Source organism: Apaloderma vittatum, unplaced genomic scaffold, assembly GCF_000703405.1.
Source record: "Apaloderma vittatum isolate BGI_N311 unplaced genomic scaffold, ASM70340v1 scaffold19977, whole genome shotgun sequence".
Taxonomy (NCBI): domain Eukaryota; kingdom Metazoa; phylum Chordata; class Aves; order Trogoniformes; family Trogonidae; genus Apaloderma; species Apaloderma vittatum.
In genome coordinates, this window is record NW_009726927.1 from 3,306 (window position 1) to 21,132 (window position 17,827).

General features: G+C 41.0%; 1 protein-coding gene across 1 annotated transcript in view; it reads left to right on the plus strand.

Annotated features, from left to right (window-relative positions):
* The first annotated feature begins 326 nt into the window (after nt 1–326).
* The window catches only part of MTTP (microsomal triglyceride transfer protein), a 28,314-nt gene continuing 10,813 nt past the window's right edge, over nt 327–17,827 (plus strand). Inside the window, exons 1-10 of the mRNA XM_009873485.1 lie at nt 327–455; nt 5,431–5,618; nt 6,211–6,354; nt 8,341–8,448; nt 9,197–9,313; nt 10,503–10,642; nt 11,464–11,614; nt 15,378–15,535; nt 16,688–16,856; nt 17,381–17,488. Coding sequence (XP_009871787.1) covers nt 395–455; nt 5,431–5,618; nt 6,211–6,354; nt 8,341–8,448; nt 9,197–9,313; nt 10,503–10,642; nt 11,464–11,614; nt 15,378–15,535; nt 16,688–16,856; nt 17,381–17,488 — 1,344 coding nt within the window. The 5' untranslated portion in view covers nt 327–394. The remainder of the gene's footprint in view (nt 456–5,430; nt 5,619–6,210; nt 6,355–8,340; nt 8,449–9,196; nt 9,314–10,502; nt 10,643–11,463; nt 11,615–15,377; nt 15,536–16,687; nt 16,857–17,380; nt 17,489–17,827) is intronic.

The window sequence follows — 17,827 nt, forward strand, 5'->3', positions numbered from 1 at the left end:
GTCAGGATCTGGCCCCTGGCAGCAACAGACTTGATCGCCCTTTCATTCAGACAGAGGAGGAGCAACAGGACCTCCAGCTCCTGCCAGGACTGGAGGTGGGCTTCCCCACTCAGGAATGTGGCTGTGTGGGCTCAGTATTAAAAAATGAAAGCCGAGGTGATCAATAAAATGGGATAGAAACCACCAGTTACCTTAGTTCTTAATAATTAACTGGAAGTCCTTTGATGAACTTAGTACCTGAGTGTGGAATTTGGAATCTGACCTTTACTACAATTTAGATAAACAGTGTGGCCGGCCCGGCGCCTCTCTCTGCAAGCACCCTCCACTCTCAGCAGCTCGCTTCTTGGAGGCTCTCACACTTCATGCTGCAGGCAGGAGCTCGGGGGTGTCCACCATGATTCTTCTTACCGTGCTGTTCCTTTGCATCATTTCCACCTACTCCGCCTCTGTTAAAGGTAGGTCTGTACCGGGCTTGGTTCGGTCTTTGGCTCAGCGAACGTGTAACCAGAGGGTGTATGCAGATCTGGTTACCATCAAACATTATCTTTACTCGTCTGTCCTTGAGTAATACAGAATGCATTTAGTAATTACAAAGTGCTTGTGGCATTTATGTCAGCAGAGGGGATGGAGGAGACGATGTTTTCAGGTGCACAGGGCCAGCGGGATGAGCCAGGAGACTGGGGATCTTGACCTTGCTTAGTCAGGACATGCTGGGGGGCACTGACTGGAAAGGGACTATTCACATGCTCAGAATCTAAACAGGCAGAAGTGCTCTGGTGGAGCAGAGCCAGGAAGAGCTCAGGGCTGAGCTTCTGAGCAGTTGACTCAGCTACCACTAAAGTCAGTAACAAGCATCCCATTAATTTCATGAGGAGCTTGCTCTGCAATAAGTCATGAAAACCTGGATGTCTGCGCAAGCCCTGGGAGCAGGGCTTGACTCAGGTGTCCTGACAAAGGTCAAGGGTATGAAATCCGGAGACTGCCTGCTTCAGCAGTGCCAGCGTGTGAAGCAAGTAGTGGCCCTTCATGTACAACCTGACGTGAAATTTAGAGGAGCGGCAACCTTAAAACACGAGCAGACACCTGGTTTTTAGTTTAATGAGGATGTCGTCATCATGATGAGAAGCAGGGGGGCACACCATCCTAGGTTAAACTGTCACACAGGTTGTAGATGTGCTCTCATGGGTGCCTCCTCCTGCTCCCTGCAGTGGATCCAGCACACTATATCTGTGTCAGCACAGAGCAGCAACCTTCTTCTCCATCGCCATATCCCCTTATGACAAGAATTATAAAGCTGAGAAGTTTTCAGGCAGTTCCTCTACTTGTGAATGTATTTCACCGAGACTGTCAAGTAATGTTTATGGCTAGATACTGACGTGCCACATTTCTGGTGTCTGCTCTTCCCTCCTTAATATCAATTAAGCAAAGCTCCTTCCTGATGTGAAGTAATATTTACTTATCACTTTACATCCCCAGGGTACTGAGCAAGCATTTTCTTATTAATTAGTCTTCCCTTCAGCTCTGCCAGGTCTTGTCTCTGTCTCGTGCAGGGAGATTGAGAGATAAATTACTGGCCCAAAGGCCACTCAGTGCCTCAGTGACAGAACTGGGATTAGGATCAGTGTTTTATCTTTCCACCAGCCCATGCTGCCTTTTGCAAATACTGGAGAAATATTGTTTTCTTTTAAGTCAGCTATATCAGCACACATGAAACTTTCCTACTGGAGTTCCGCTTGAAAAATGTTTTCAAATAAGCGGATGGGTTTTGGTTTTTAAAGCTATCCAGTGTCAGAAACAGTGGCAAATATAATTTATGAAGGTAGAGCCATCAAGTAGTTAGAGATGCACATGCTGTGCATGCCATATGTATTAATAAAAGGCACAGGACTTGACAGCTGTCTCTACTCATGCAGTGTAACCTTCTGTATTATACAGTATCATGATTTAATTATAGACTTGGCATGTTACCCTTAATGACAGACACTTAACATTACTAGTCAAAGTATGTGTTATGCACTGCATCTTGAAAGCAGGCACTTCTGACCCCAAGAGAGCATGGCCAATTGCAGTCTTTATGTCCATCTCTCCTCCATTCTCAGTCAGTGGGACATTTGCCATCAGCTGAAATGGCAACGGCTATATGGGCAGCAAGGATCCCACTGCTGGGCTAAATAGAAAGCAAAAAACCTCTAAAGGTGGGGGGTTTTCTAGAGAAAAGTTGGTATCAGAAAGACACAGGAATATTCCTTTTTAAATAGTACCAGTGTTTTCTTCATGAAAGATGGCATGAAAATTTAGTTATGCTGTTTTGAGTACTGGTTCTGAATGGTGACACTATGTCTCAGTCCCTCAACCACTAATATCCCCCCTGCCTCTCAAACTGACCATGCTATCCAACAGACTCCCCGTTTCCACAAGTTCAAGTGCTAGCTCCTTGGACTGCCTTCAACACTGCCTTATCCCTGCTGCTTCTCTAATCATTATCCACCACTGGCTCACCCTTTTCCATCAGTGACATCAGTCTTGCAACTAGAGGTATCTTCTGCCTTGGCTCCTGCAGCATTTTCCACGTATGAAACAGTGAAAGCTTTCAGAACCTAATAGTATTCTAGCTCCCAGAAATACTTTGCGAATATTCATGTCTTCCATGACACTTGCAAGAAGCTGCTGATTCATTTGCTCTCTGTTTCCCTCAGAAAGGAACAGCTCTTTTGTTTTTGACAAGCAAATGTCAAAAGGGAGGAAGAAGGAAGGAACTCCTGCAAAAGGAAATATCTATAGATTGAGCTGTTGGAAAGGAATAGGCAAAAAGTGCTTTTAACCAAAAAGAGAGAGGGAATGAAACCACAAACATCCAAGCATCCAGCTTAACTAATAAGACACATCTCTCAGCGTCCAGATCATTTTTTCTGGACGTACTTTCCCTCCGTCATCTTTAGGTGGAACTGTGTCCCCCTCTGTGTTTAGAAAGCACCTAGCAGGTGGCATTTGTGAAAACTGAGCCAAGTTTAAATCATTATAAACTGCCATTTCTGCTGCAAATGAAAGACATTTTTGACCAGGAAGCAACCAGCTCCGAGGTACTGCAAGGAGTCAGGGGTGTCCCTGAAAGGCACAGCCATCTCTGGGCAGGCAATGAGCACCCTTTGCTCTCAAGGACAACATACCTTCAAAGCCGATATGGGTGAAGGGAATTGGGGAAGCGTCTAGGAAATTCACAGTAAAACCTAAAGGAAGTGCTGTACACCTCTCGGTGACTTTGTTTTGCAAGCAGAGACGTGAGACATGCAAAAACCAGAAGAGCCCCATCACGCCAACCTTAATGTTCCTGCCTCCCTGCAAAAAAATCAACTGTTAGAGCTTTGAGCTCTCACTTGCAAACAGGCTGCTCCCCCTGGCATTACCAAACTTGCTGTGCCTCATCTCCAGCTGATGAAAAGTGTAAGTCAGTTCAGTTCTGTGTATCTTTGCCAATTTACACAGCTTGTGCACCAAACTTAGTGGAGTCACTGTTTTCCTCGGGGAATGGTTCTTTGAAGCTGACCTTAATCTACGGATATCACACCTGAGTGAACAGGGGAAAGAAGTGAACAAAACCTTAAAAAGGAGGGGCTTGGGGCTCTTAGAACACTGCAGAATATATCCCTCCAACCATGATGGACTGTGCGCCTACCTAATTGGGACGTGAAATCCGAGAGTGAAATAAGAAAGACTGTAGTTTTCCTTTTTATCAATGCAGTGATCTGAAATTTATTCAAAAGAGTCAAATGAAACACTGAGGAACATGACATAAATCAAGACAGCCTGTTGGTTCTCTGTGAGTGACTTAGAACACGCTGATTACATTATAGCATGCTTAAGAATTTGTCTGAGATATTTTGATAGATTTTTCTTTTTTTTTTCTCCTGCTTTTGTCATGAGACTGAAATGCATCTCCTTTAGGACAGCACTTTGCTTTTCTTAGCCTCTGTTGTGAAGTTGTGATTTCTGCTCTGTACTTCCTGAACTCCATGAAGAGATTCCCAATGGGTTCAGTAGTGCAGCATTGAGGTCCAAGAGGGTAGTGCTGTGTTGCTCACAGATAGCACCTAAGGTCACTGTATGCGTATTTGCTTTGTGGATGTAAAAGCACTTTGTGTACAGCCAGCTTCTCCTCTCTCCCTTCCCTCTGCTGACTTCATCAGTTTTTCTTGTGTGGAAGACACCTCTGCAGCCACCTGCACCAGAGGAGAAAAGCCTCTGAAAGAAATGAAAAGAGACATTTGTGATAAAATATTTCTAGAGTGTTCAAGAAGAAAATTATTTTTCCTTAGCCACAAATTTTAGGGGTATGGTCTTAACTTCTGAACCTGAAGCTGAGTAGAGAACTGTGACACTAGTGCCACATATTCCCCACATGCCTTTGCATGAGGGAAAAGAGAAGACAGGAAAAGAGTGGGTAAGTAAGTAGTTTTATAATGGAAAAATAAAAGTCTTTTGTATGCTACAGATTTCATCTAGACTAACAAGAGTGCAACTGAATCTCTAGGGAACAGTTTATCTGAATTATTGTTAATGCAGATGGAAATGGCACCATAAATCGGGTATGCAAGTTGTATTTATGCCAAAGTGTGGCTTTTATATCCCTTAAAATACATCAGTTAACAGTAGAGGCACAGCTACGGGGTCAATTGTTTAAAGAACAAGTGCTTAATTATTTAATATAAAAAATTATTTTCCCCAGTATATCATAGAATAATAGAATGGTTTGGGTTGGAAGGGACCTTAAAGATCATCTAGTTCCAGCCCTGCTCCCATGGGCAGGGACACCTCCCACTGGATCAGGTTGCTCAAAGCCCCATCCAACTTGGCCTTGAACACTTCCAGGGATGGAGCACCCACAGCTTCTCTGGGCAACCTGTCCTGGTGTCTCAGCAGCCTCACAGAAAAGAATTTCTTCATAATATCTAATCTAAATCTAAAATCTAAAACCATTGCAATGTCTTTATTACATTTGTCTCACCCCTGGCAAGGCTCTCAATGGAAATACTCTCCAACATATTATGTCGGTGCATTTCAAATTGCTAAGCACAAAAATTGCAGACTAATTACCTGTATTTTGATTTGCAGATCATTTTGGATTAATTCCTAATGTATCTAAAGTAAAAAATTTGACTCTATTTATTTTAGCATAAAGCTAGAACAAAGGATTTGGTGGACATTTTTATCTTAAATGTAAGAGATTAGTGACCACTTAATCAAAAAAGACCCAACCAAAAAAACAGCTTCTCCAGTGGAACAGCCTCTGTAATCAAAGGTAGAAGGATGAGTCTCATAAATCTTTCATTGGCAGTTAAATTTTATATTTTTCTAAATATTTTTTTTGGGAAAATAACAGATTATGTGAGTTAGTCAATTCTAAAATACTGATTGTTTTTGCTTTCCAAACAGGGCACACTACTGGACCAAGCTTAAATAATGACAAGCTATACAAATTTGCTTACTCAGCTGAAGTGTATGTTGATCGGGTGAAAGCGTCACTGCAGAAAAGTGCAGGATACCGGATTTCTTCTGGTGTGGATGTGAACCTCTTATGGAGAAATCCTGAGAATGATGATGACCAGTTGATCAAAGTTACGGTAATTAACTCCATCAGACAACCTAAAACATGCCCAACGTTTTCTACATTTATCTGACTGCTAATCTAATCCTGAAGAACACATTTTCAGAGGATGAACTAAATCCTCTGTTCTTCTCTAGTCTCATCAACTAAAACCAGCTCCTTTGGTAGGCTGATTCCGATAGAATTAGACTTAACAAGAATATATCTAACATCATAAGCCAGAAATTCAGAGTATCTCGTATATTTTGAAGTTGCTTCATACGGTTTCTATAGTTTCAAATAACTGGTGTGTAAGCACCTACTTAAGGGGCAATAGGTTGTCTGGAGTCCTCAGCTCTAGCTGCAAATCATGACGTTTGCTAAATATAAACTGGGTTTGGGTTTGGTGCTTGGTTTTGCAGTGAGTTTTTCTGCCACTTATTTTCCCAACGGTGAGTGCTGGTTTGTTTTGAAAATATAGACATAGTAATCATGGAAGATTAATGATCAGAAAACCAGAAATGAAAAATTAGAAAAAAATATATTAGGTGATTTAGTCTATCTAGCCTATGCCAAGCCAATGCTAGACTGCTCTCTACATGTTTTTTTTTCTGCTTTAACTTTGCTAGATAAGTGATGTTCAAGTTGAAAATGTGAATGAACGTCCAGCTGCTAAAAACATCTTCAAAGGAAAAAGCACAGTGAAGATCATCGGGAAAGAATATCTCGAAGCTTTGCAGAGGCCCATAGTTCTTGAGCTAGTCCGTGGAAAAGTAAGACCCTGTATTTTAAAATTCAATCCCTAAGGAAAGCTGAGACTAATTTTTTTTGCAGGCTTGATGAATTTACCAGTTCACTATATTTTCAAGTGTTTTTGATATGCCATCATGTCCTATCTTCCTATACAAAATACAACAGTTTAGAGCAGCCTGTAACTTACCTGTAAATGCGACCCTTCCTGTCCAAGCCTCTTGTGCGCTGATAACACCACACTGCATGGAAGTGAACAGCAGATTGGCCACAAACATACGGGTACACATGTAGATACGCACACAACTGCTGTGCAGATTTGTGCTGTTGTCATCAGTGAGGCCAGGATTTTATCCAAGGTCTGAAGGCAGAAAAGGAGATACAGCATGTCATGAGAGAGGTTATACTGAGTTTGTGAGGAGCAGTGTTAATCACTTTAAACCCTTATCAAATATTTTAGCATGACTGCTTTTCCCACCTCTCTGGCTTACTTACTTATTCTGTGTCACCTGCAGTTTCAACAGTCCCAAGTTAATGTGCTTGGTGCTGAAAGAGCTACAGCCTTTCATGTTGTTCCTCTACTGGGAAATGGTCTCCAAAAATCAAAGGGACAGTGAGCAGGTGTGTTTCAGTGTGTGCCTGGGTTTTATAGCCTGCCCTAAGAGAGCACCAGAGCACCACCCCAATGTAGGAGCACCCACATTCAACTGTAGCTCACAGAGTCCCAGTTTTGCTCAGGTGGGGATTCAAGTAAAACCATCTGCCCCTCTTTTTCCCTATGGAGCCGCACACTTGTCCTCTTGTGCTCCACTTACTGCTCTGGCCAGAGAGTGGCAAGGCTTGAGCAGCGGCTGCTTCTGACTCCTCTCCATGTTCCTTCACCCTCTCATTGCTTTTTCCATGAGCCCGACTCTCCCCTCTGCAGCCCAAGCAATGCTCAGCAGGTGGGATGTGGGTAGAGGGGCAGTGAGAAAGGTGGAAGGTTGAAGGTCATGTTCCCTTTTCTCTTCTGCAGAGTGTACTGAGGGCTGTGACACTCTATCCCAGCAGGATCTTTACCTCCTGCTGTAAATAGGCACTGAGCACATACCCTGGCCGCCAGCTCAGCCTACTGAATTGCAGCTGCTATCAGGCCTGCTTGGTAACTTTCAGACTCAGCCTTGTCATCAGGTTTACACAACATAAAAAGAAACAGGACAGCACTGGCTCCCAACTGTACACATCCCTAAATGAGAACAGAAGTATCAGAAGAACACGGTCAGAATACACCAGCTCCTAATACATTAAGCAGTTCACATGCTAAGATTGAGATGTAGCATTAAAAACTTGGGGTTTTTTCCTCAGGTATTAGAGTCTGTACACTCCCTTTGCAATTTTTCTGTGGTGTGATGCTCTCATCCGTGCCACAGTGCTTTCACTTTCCAGGGTTACCCCATGATAACATGCTGGATGTACTTACAGTTCCTTAAAAAAAGTGCAGTTTTAAAGCACTTTGAATGCAAAATGGAGGTGCAAAGTCTTGTTGCCAGAGGAGAGGCTCACGGACAAGAGTTGACCCATGAAGTGCAAAGGTTGTGATGTCTTTGACACGTCATTTAAGCCATCCTAACTATGATTTATCTATGATTCATTCTGGATTTCTGTAATCTGTGATTAAAGTGCAACAGATATTATGCCTCTGTGGAACGGGATTATCTGAGGATTATGCAGAAAAATGAGTCACTTGTGAAATTATGTCAAGTTTCCCATTTCCCTTCTAAATTCTCTCTAATTAACAGGAGGAAAGATGCTTACTGCACTGAAACTCTACTTAGGTACAGTTGAAGACCAAAACATGTTTGTACTGTTATTGGCAGGCCCTGCAGCCCCTGGTGTTTCCCTAAATAAGGGCAGCAGGTCCAAATTCAGCTTCCGGGTCAGAAAAAAAAGGGAATTTTTCTAGCGAGGATCCTCACTATTCCTTTCTCGTTTAACCAGATTTGGTTTATATTTGTTTTTTCTTCCTACAGGTCAAAAACTTCTACTCATACCAAAATGAACCTGGTTTTACTCAAAATATCAAGAGGGGTCTTGCTAGCCTTTTCCAGCTCCAGCTGCACTCTGGTGCTGCCCGTGAGGTATGGTACTACATCTGGCAAGATAATCATCATCGGGGAAACAGGCAGAGCCCGGTCTGCTTTGAAAGGCAGACCTGTGGCTCCCACTGACTTCAGAAGGAATGAACTGTTACAGAAATCAGTCCATTGATGGCATTTGTGGTTGGGGATGTAAAGACAGTCTTCTGAATATATAGAGTGTAACAAGTCGAGCTGCTGCAATTATTGTAAAGAATTGGTGACATCCATTTAATTTAAAATGTTTTTATCAATTCAGCAGAATTTGGTAATAAACTGACTTAATTCAGGTCACAATAAAAGAGATTATACTGATGGTTAAAGTTAGTTGATTCCTAAAGTCAATTCAAAGGATTAGACCATTTTAAATCAAACTGAGTATTCACACAAAGTTAGCAATGGTTTAGCTGCATTCATTTACCCTGCATTACATTGTTAAATTTCTACATCTGTCCACATGAGCAAAGCTGGAATTTTACTCGAATTCATGAGTATGTGCCAGCTGCCAGGGGTTTCCTAAATTTTTTGTTTAAATAAACATTGTTAAGCCGTTTAATGCAAAATATCCCTGCCTATCCAAAGAAGGTAGTTAGAAAAACTGATACCTTCAAAACTGGTAAATAAACCCAAACAGTGCAGCATCACAGGTACAGGATTCCAACAATGGAGAAAATGGTTCATCTTTGAAAGGCGTTCTGGGGTCCCAAAGATGAATTCAAGAAATTATCCTGATCTAACTCTCTTTTCCAAGGTGGACATATCTGGGAAATGCAATACTACTTACCATGTGCGGCAAGATCAAGTGACTAAAATAAAAGACCTGGAATCCTGTGAAACAGAAAAACAAGGATTTACCAGCCACAACCGGGTAAGATTTCTTTAACAAAATTAAATCTGTTTTGCCTATTTAAAATATATTCTTAGTAGCTATTACTCATTTTATCAAAAGTCCTTTCTTGCATTACAGAAAGAGAATTCAACCTGTACATTTTGTAGTATTGCTAGTACAGGTTTCACATGTATTATCTATGGGGAGAAGAGAGACTGGGTTCTTTATTTGTTTAAACTAGCTTGGCTTAGCTGACATCGAGTACAGCACACCAATTCGCATGATTTTTGGATCTCACTCATAACATATTTTAGTTTATATGCAAATTTACAGCACTTTTGCCCTGGCTGTACTGAAGTTTTAACCAATGCGAGGCTTCCTTTTCCTTTGGAAGAAAATACTAGATGAAGTCACAGTCATAGTGACAACAGTAACCTTCTACCCAGCTGCTAAATCACAGCATTTAAGGTACACAATAAATACCAGGCAAGATGCTGACTCCTGAATGGAGCCCTGGAAGGTCAAAGGCTTCTCTAATGCACAGGTGTAATGTAAGAGGTGTGCCATAGAGGTAACTGAAGCCCTACTATGGCATTAATGATCTTCCACTACTAGTACGTGCCTTTCTAAGCAGTTACTACTGAGAGCAGGCTGGACACATGCTGGAGGCACTGGGATTCTCCTCATCAGAAATGGACCATACTCAGCTCAAAGAAGTACAGAGGTAGCAAACACTCTGTTAATAAACAGCCTTAACACTGTGAATGAATTTCTGATTTTCACACTTGCCACAAAGCCTTTATCCTGTTTACAAACAGATGAAGCAAAGTGGCTGGCTTTGCTTCCCGCGTGTGAACATGACAACCTTATTTACAAGACATTTCCCTGTAAAAGCTTCTCATCTTACTTAAAGTGTATTTTTAACTAAATATAGTATCAGGCATTTTCTCAGTTGCAGCCTGCTCTATAATTTCCTCCCTCTCTTTTTTTTTCCCCTGGTACATACTGAATTTGAAGTACATGGTGCAGAAGTGAGTGTCTTCTTCCTTCAGAAGGAATTCTTGAGAACCTGGTTTATAGGCTTGAGATGTTGTCAACCCATATGCACCTTCCTTATTTGGCTCTATGTCACTGCAAGTTTTGCCTTGATTTAGAACTGTGAGCTCTTTTCTTATTCTGTTGTTTATCGATCAGTCCTTTTTCTTGTTTATTTTTAATTTTTTTTCAGATTTTAGATGTCAATACAAAAGCCACATCTGCCACAATTTATGTGCTGGAAGACAGTTTCTTTAAATCCATTAAGGCAGAAGAAAATTATGTTTGGCTTCTGAATTCCCGACGAAAAACAGGTGCCAAAATAGTTTCCAAGTAAGTTGGGTAATTTGATTGTCATTGATGGTAGCAGGACTAGTGGTTCAAGTCAAATTATACGTATAAGTTTTTTCGCATTGAGATCTAAGGCTGTAAACACTCCAGGTAAGGATTTAGGTCTCTGTTGTATCCATATGGTACCTCATCCAACTTTGATTAAGTGTTCCACCATACTGCAAATAATAGTATTCTTAAGAAATTAAATTAAAACAGCTAGAAGTGGCCAAAACATTTTAAGCAGCACATTACTTCTATGGGTGTTCTGTTTCTGTGTCCTCTCATTTCTTAAGATATACTTCCAGTGGACTTCCATTTCTAGTAGTGGAAGTTTGGAAGTATAGAAGGGAAACAACAGTGAAACCTAGATCTGAGTTATACCTCTGACTCTGAAACCCTGAAAGTTTGGAGATGCTCACGCAAGATAAATGGTTTAGGCATCTCCTTAGTATTATGATATTAAAAAACGTACATACAAAATCTCGCTTTCCAGGTCTTCTTATGAAAAAATATATGAAATGTATGAAATATATGAATGCATATGGTTACCAAAGGCTCTTTACTGGGTGCTACAAATCCAAACTCCACACTGTTATTTAGGTATTTTATGCCACATACCTCTAGCAGTAATTCTGCTGCTATCAGGTACTTCTCTTACCTTAAAAAACCCATAGGCTTGCCATGTTCTGAACATTTTAAATAAGACTCTAGTAAGTCTGTGTTCCATATTTTGGGCTCCGGATGAGTTTTTTGTTTCCTCTTGCCATGATGTTTGCATTTCTGTTGAACTCTAACCGTGTCTTCACTGTATGGATACACAGGCAGAGACTGGAACTGAAGTCAGTACAGGCTGGCCCTGGACTGATCGCTGCAAAGCAAGTCGCCAGCGTTATCAAGACCTTGGACACTAGTTACGTTGCCATGCCACTAGCAGCAGAGCCAGTCCAGTCCGAATGCAGAAAGTGCTCCTCGGTAAGTAAACACAGTCTTGTTGGACGTCAGCTCGCTGAGCTGCGCAGAACAAGTGTGAAAGAAATTTCTGTCAGAGCAGCCCACTAGGAGAGGTCCAATGTAGCAATATAAAACACACCCTGGAGCGAAGAACACAATAGTGACGCAGTGGTGCTCCACCACACAAAGGTATTTTTTAAGATCTACCTCTAAGAGTACCAACCTTTCAGCTTCCTTTCAAAGATTGAGTGCAGTATTTCTCAAGACCACTAGAAAATACATCTTTTTGACTTATCTCATGTTTGCCAACCTTGAGTTGGCAGGAGCTTGTTTCCTTTGGGTCATAGAGTGGGAAATGCCTTTTAAGAAGGTTGGCTGGTGTTTATAAATAATTCTGTCACAAAGGAGCTGAACTGCTCCTAGAAATAAAAGGTAGTTAGCCATTCCTCAGGCAGGTTAAACATTTGTTGGCAATATATCTAGCCTTTTTTTACTGCCTGACCCTGTAGGAAGTCTTTTATTTAAATGACTTTATAGTTATTTCATAAGTACAAAATGCAGCTTTAGTATTCTTGGCAAGTCCAGCCCTGTTCTCATTCTTCCCCTGGGGAAAGAAAAAAATTACCTTGTTTTTTAATATTTAAGGCTTCTAAAGACAACAAAGAACTTGGTACTGTAAATGCATCATCTTTTGTTTTCCTGATGCTATTCATGATAAATTAATACAAATTGCTACAGTGTTTGTTAGCAAACAGTTTTAATGATGTTACTCTTGTGGAGTGAATTTAGCAGTGAAAGGGAACACTAATTTAAAGATTATTCTCTGTCAGTTTCTGATAAGCAAGATAAGGCTTCTCTTCAGCACATGTAATTTTAATCCTCCAGAGATACTCCTTATGAACACAAATACCTTACTATATGGGAACTTGTGCTAGTTATCTGAAAATAGCACTGCACTGTAATAATTTGTCTTGTCTAATGCTTGTTGAGCTGCAGAGAAGATAAAAAAAATGCCAGTGGAAATGGAATAGAAATGGTGCTGCATGGAGCAGTTCTGAGCAGGGAACATCAAGGGATCTTAAACAGAGCAGGGACAGGTGCTTTTCCTCTGGCTCTGCCCACTGGGGTTTGTACTGACCGATTTGTCACTTGGATCTGCGTTTGTCATAATAGTTACAGAGATAATTTCCAGACCTAGATAACAAACATAGAGTATAATTCCAGACCACCGCCTGGGAACTGAGCTATGTCATTATAAACTTAATGGCACGATGAGAATTAAGTCCTGCTTTCTCACTGTATTTTACAGTAACTGCTATGAAAAGATGGGGTCTATAAACAGAACACTGTATCCAAAGCAGCAACACAACATTTGGTACTTATATATCATAGTATACACTAATGCCATGCTGACATAGTATGCCCTATGGTTTTGCATTTTCAATACCCTTTTAAAATCAAAACAGGTCTTATTTCTATCTTTGTGAATTTGGTGAAAAAATCATTACTATCCCCACTTCACAGATGGCAGCACTAGCTTCTGTGAGGTTATGACCAATATTTACATTTAAATTTAGGCCTATATTTCTGTGTTTAGACATTATAAAGCAAATTCTTTCCAGCAGAGCTCAGGGTTCTTACATTATTTTAATGCGCATGGCTCCTATAGGGACAGATGCTTGCCCCTTCTGAAACTGAGGTGGGTTTGTTCTGTCTTTGCAGCCAACCTTTGTAGGTTGGTAAAGCAGCTGTCAGGCACTGACATTCAAAACTAACTCCTGCTCAGTTTAGGACCTCTTGGTTTGGCTTGAATTTTCCTAGAGTGCCCACGAGACCTTTGGTCGGATCTCTCTTTGACAGAGAGAGAGAGAGAGAGAGAGAGAGAGAGAGAGAGACAGAGACAGAGACAGAGACAGAGACAGAGACAGAGACAGAGACAGAGACAGAGATATTCATGTCTGAGCTTGGTGGAGTTCATAGACTTAGGTTGGAAGGGACCCTAGAGCTCATCTAATCCAAGCTCCCTGCCATGGGCAGGGATGCCCTTAACTAGACCCGGTTGCTCCAGGCCTCATCCAACCTGGCCTTGAACATCTCCAGGGACAGGGCAGCCACAACATCTCTGGGCATTCTATTCCAGAGTCTTGCCACCTTTGTACTGAAGAATTTCTTCCTAAGATCCAATCTAAACCTATTCTCCTTCAATTTAAATCCATTTCCCTTTGCTCTATCGCTGGACACTCTGTGTCCATGTGGAAGCCTGTGCAACTGTGCCTGAATCCTTAGGGTTTACAAACTGCCTGACATTCACACTGGGAAAACAAGGGCCCTCACAAAAGTCAGTTGTGAATGCTGAGTTTTAAAGTCATGGTCACTGCAGGAGATGGCAGCTGCTCCCTATAGCAGTTGAACAGTTAGAGCTCCCCTCCAAAGAGGTAGACTTGGTCTGTGTTCTGTTTCGCTTGAGATGACTCCAGCTCACATCTTCCACCTTGCTCATCTCAAGGGTAAGGGCAAAGCTGACTAAGAGCAGCCCACACAGCTGGGCTCTACACAGGAGAAAATACAGGATTAATGAGGTTAGATTTTTTTTTTTTCCTAGGCTATGGTGCAACTTCAGCAGGGGGAATAGGAAGTGCCCCATATGTTTTTCGAATTTCAGCTTATAATAGGCACACTGACCTTGGTGCTAAGCACTAATCACCAGTTAAGGTTAACAGACCCATCCATGCCTCAGAACATGAGCTCTTCCCAGCTGGTCATTAATCCTCAGGAAATATCCTGTGTCTCAATCATTGTCACCTAATCATTGTTTGTTACAGTTGATGGAAGTTGCACTCTGTACTGCTGAATGATACTTCTATTTGCTGGCAGGTTCAAGTGTTATTGCCTAATACAAAAGCCATGAAGAGGGGAAGTATTTTAGTAAAGGTCAAATGGGTGCTAGTGTTAGTTCTCACTTGGGAAAACTGCGGTAAACGCTGCTGCAAAGAACAGCTGAGTTTTCACCAAGGAATGTTCTTGATAATATGAGATAACAGAGGCAAAGGCAAGTGAGAGAGGAAAGGTCAAAATACCAGCCCCAGTTTCTTCTGGGAGTGTACCTGGAAGGACAGATACAGGTGCTTTGGTTCCATGTTGGCTCTGTCTGGTCAAAAATGTGGTGTGTGGAATAAACACAGCAACAACATCAGCAGGAGCTGTTCTAATAGCACCTCACCGATTATTTTGGACAATAATCACAAATCACTCCCCATCTTATGCAAGTTTATGAATAAGAAATGGGCATTACTTATGGGACATTTATTCCTGTTCCACACTAAGCACTTAAAAAATTTCTGCATTCTAAGAAAATACGATTAATATGTGAATTTGCATTGGTGCATCTCCCACTTAAAAAAAAAAATCCTGAGGAAAAAATGAGGACAGAAAGCAAACACTGTCTTCACCGGAAAGCATAGTAATTTTACAAGAGAAGAGAATTCAACCTTTTCCAGTTAAAGAACAAATAAAGAACAAACAAATCAGGAAAATACTAAAGTGTTGGAAGAAAGACAGCTACAGCTACAAAAAGGTTTCAGACATAACTTTGAATATCTGCTGAGACTCAAGATACATAATGAGATATCATAAACTAAATAATATTCAGCTAAAAGATCACCAAATTATTGGATTTCAGCTAATTTGAGAAATAGCTGGCCCACATATCTGCATTTATTAAGTCTGATTTTGAGAACTGAAACAACAATCTGAGAGATTTGACATAATATGAATTCTTTTGCAGCTTTCTGAACATTGGCAGAGCATAAGAGAACAGATGCATCCTGAAAAACTTTCTAAAGCTGAAGCAGCAAGAAGCTTTTTGTCCTTCATTAAGAACATCAGAAAAGCTACGAAAGAGGAGATACTGCAGATTATCAGAAATGAAAAAAAAGAACTTCTGTAAGTGATCATCAACAGACTTTCAAAAGATTTAAGTTACTTAAAACTGCAGAAAGGCAAACTGAATGCAGACAGATTCCGTTCTACTGATGATGCCCTATCAATGCAAATCCAGTATTCAATGCTGTCAACAGGAAAAGGTCTTATTTTTTTTTAAAGCTACGTTTCTTCTTGTAGTATAATATATTTGCAGCACACTGTTCATCCACCAAGATTGTATCTACCAAAAATGGCAAACATGCTTGGTAGCTTACCCAAAGATTCTCATCCTGAGTGCTTGTTCTGAAACGCTCTATAACTTCTTGTTGACTTGCCCATTTGTTTCCTTGAAATGAAAAGACAGCAAAGAAGTACATCCACTTCATGTACGGATATTCTCCTAATATTAGAGTTTGGGTGTGCACAGCACACACACCTAGACTTGGGAGTTGGAAAGCATTTCCAAGTTCCACCACAAAGTCAGATTTTTTCAAATAAATTAGAGCAGTTTTTAGTGATACAGGTAAACCTTAGAGTAACCCAGGCAGCATAGAAATCTGTTCTCTAGTCAGCGCTGTGTATGTAGAAACAAACTACTTTTCTCCATTTACAACCTTGTCCTGTAAACTTTAAGATGCTCTGGATGGCTCAGTTTTGTTACAACTTTTTTTGGCCCTGTATTTGCATAAATTCAAATATTATTACCAATGGATATGAATAATTTCCAGAGGTCATATACCATTTTGAAGTAGAAGAATTCAAGGACACAATTTTTTCCAATAAGGGGCAATAGGTACAAGCTGGAGCATAAGAGGTTCCACAAAAACATTAGGAAAAACTTTTTCCCTGTGAGGGTGTCAGAGCACCGGCACAGGCTGCCCAGGGAAGTTGTGGAGTCTCCTTCTCTGGAGACATTCAAAACCCACCTGGACACGTTCCTGTGTGACCTACTGTAGGTGATCCTGCTCTGGCAGGGGGGCTGGACTAGATGATCTCTAGAGGTCCCTTCTAACCCCGAACATTCTGTGATTCTGTGAAGAGTAAAACATCCTCTGTGTCACCTGCACAAAAAGATCTTTCAGCACATTAGCTTCTTTCTTCCTATATGCAGCAAAGTCTTTTCAGTATTTTCTAGCTCATTACAATGATATGTCCGTTTCCACTTCTTTGCAGTCCGCAGATAGTGGATGCTGTAACGTTTGCTCAGACTCCAGCATCACTGGAGGCTATGCTTGAGTTTCTTGACTTTAAGGACGCAAGCACTTCTCCCCTGCAGGAGCGATTCCTGTATGCCTGTGGATTTGCTTCTCACCCCAGTGAAATGCTCCTGAAATCTTTAACTGTAAGTCAAAGGACAAAACAAATACAAGCGAGTTAATACTCTTGAGCCTCGTCCGTGTCAAAGTGAAAGGGAAGAAATGACCATTTCTGTTTCCAGTTTTCATTTCCTTATCCCTTCCTGGGTTTCCCTTTATGTGTGCCAGTAGCATATAACCTGGAAACAACAAAAATTTGTAGGCCCAGACTGAAAGTCTGTTCCCTTTGTAAAAGTTGTCAATATCTATTAATTCGAAAACAAACATAATTCTGAGTGCTAGCAAAATAATTTGAGAATTATTTGATTGGTGCCTTATCAAAATTCTGCAACCATTTAATACTTTTTTTTAACATAGCTTCAAAAATAATTTGCTATTTGAGACACTGAATATAACTCAAGGGGAAATTTGCTATTTGAGCAACTGAATATAACTCAAGGGGAAAATGGCAGTCAGTTATTATATGCAATGACAGAGCAGCGCTCTGCTTAGCCTGCATTACTTCTGCATTACTTTTGCATAACTTTTTTGCATTACTTTTGCATAACAGGCCAAGTTCAAGGGTGATATCGCAAATGAAGAAATCAGAGAAACTCTTGTCATTGTCATGGGCGCGCTTATAAGAAAGCTGTGTGAGAGAGAAGGCTGCAAGCTTCCCGTGAGTACCTTCTGTTCACTGCCAGCCAAATTCTGGTCTGCAACACACATGAATAATCCTTGCTGATGTTACTGGGAGAGTGTGAGAGACATGGGAAGTGTATTCTCCTGTGTTTTAAAATAAGCCCCTAAACTCCTATGTTTGATAGAGGACTTTTATTGTTATTAATTATGACATCTTCTTTGTCAGCTTTAGGCTTTAATCTGGTGTCTTCCCATTTCTGTGGATTTCTCTGAGTTTGCTCTGGTTTGACAGAACTTTTTACTGCTGCCTACTCTGTCAGGAGAAGACGCAGTACTTGTGCTCCCTTGTCCGAAATCTTTGCATGTCCTCAGAAAA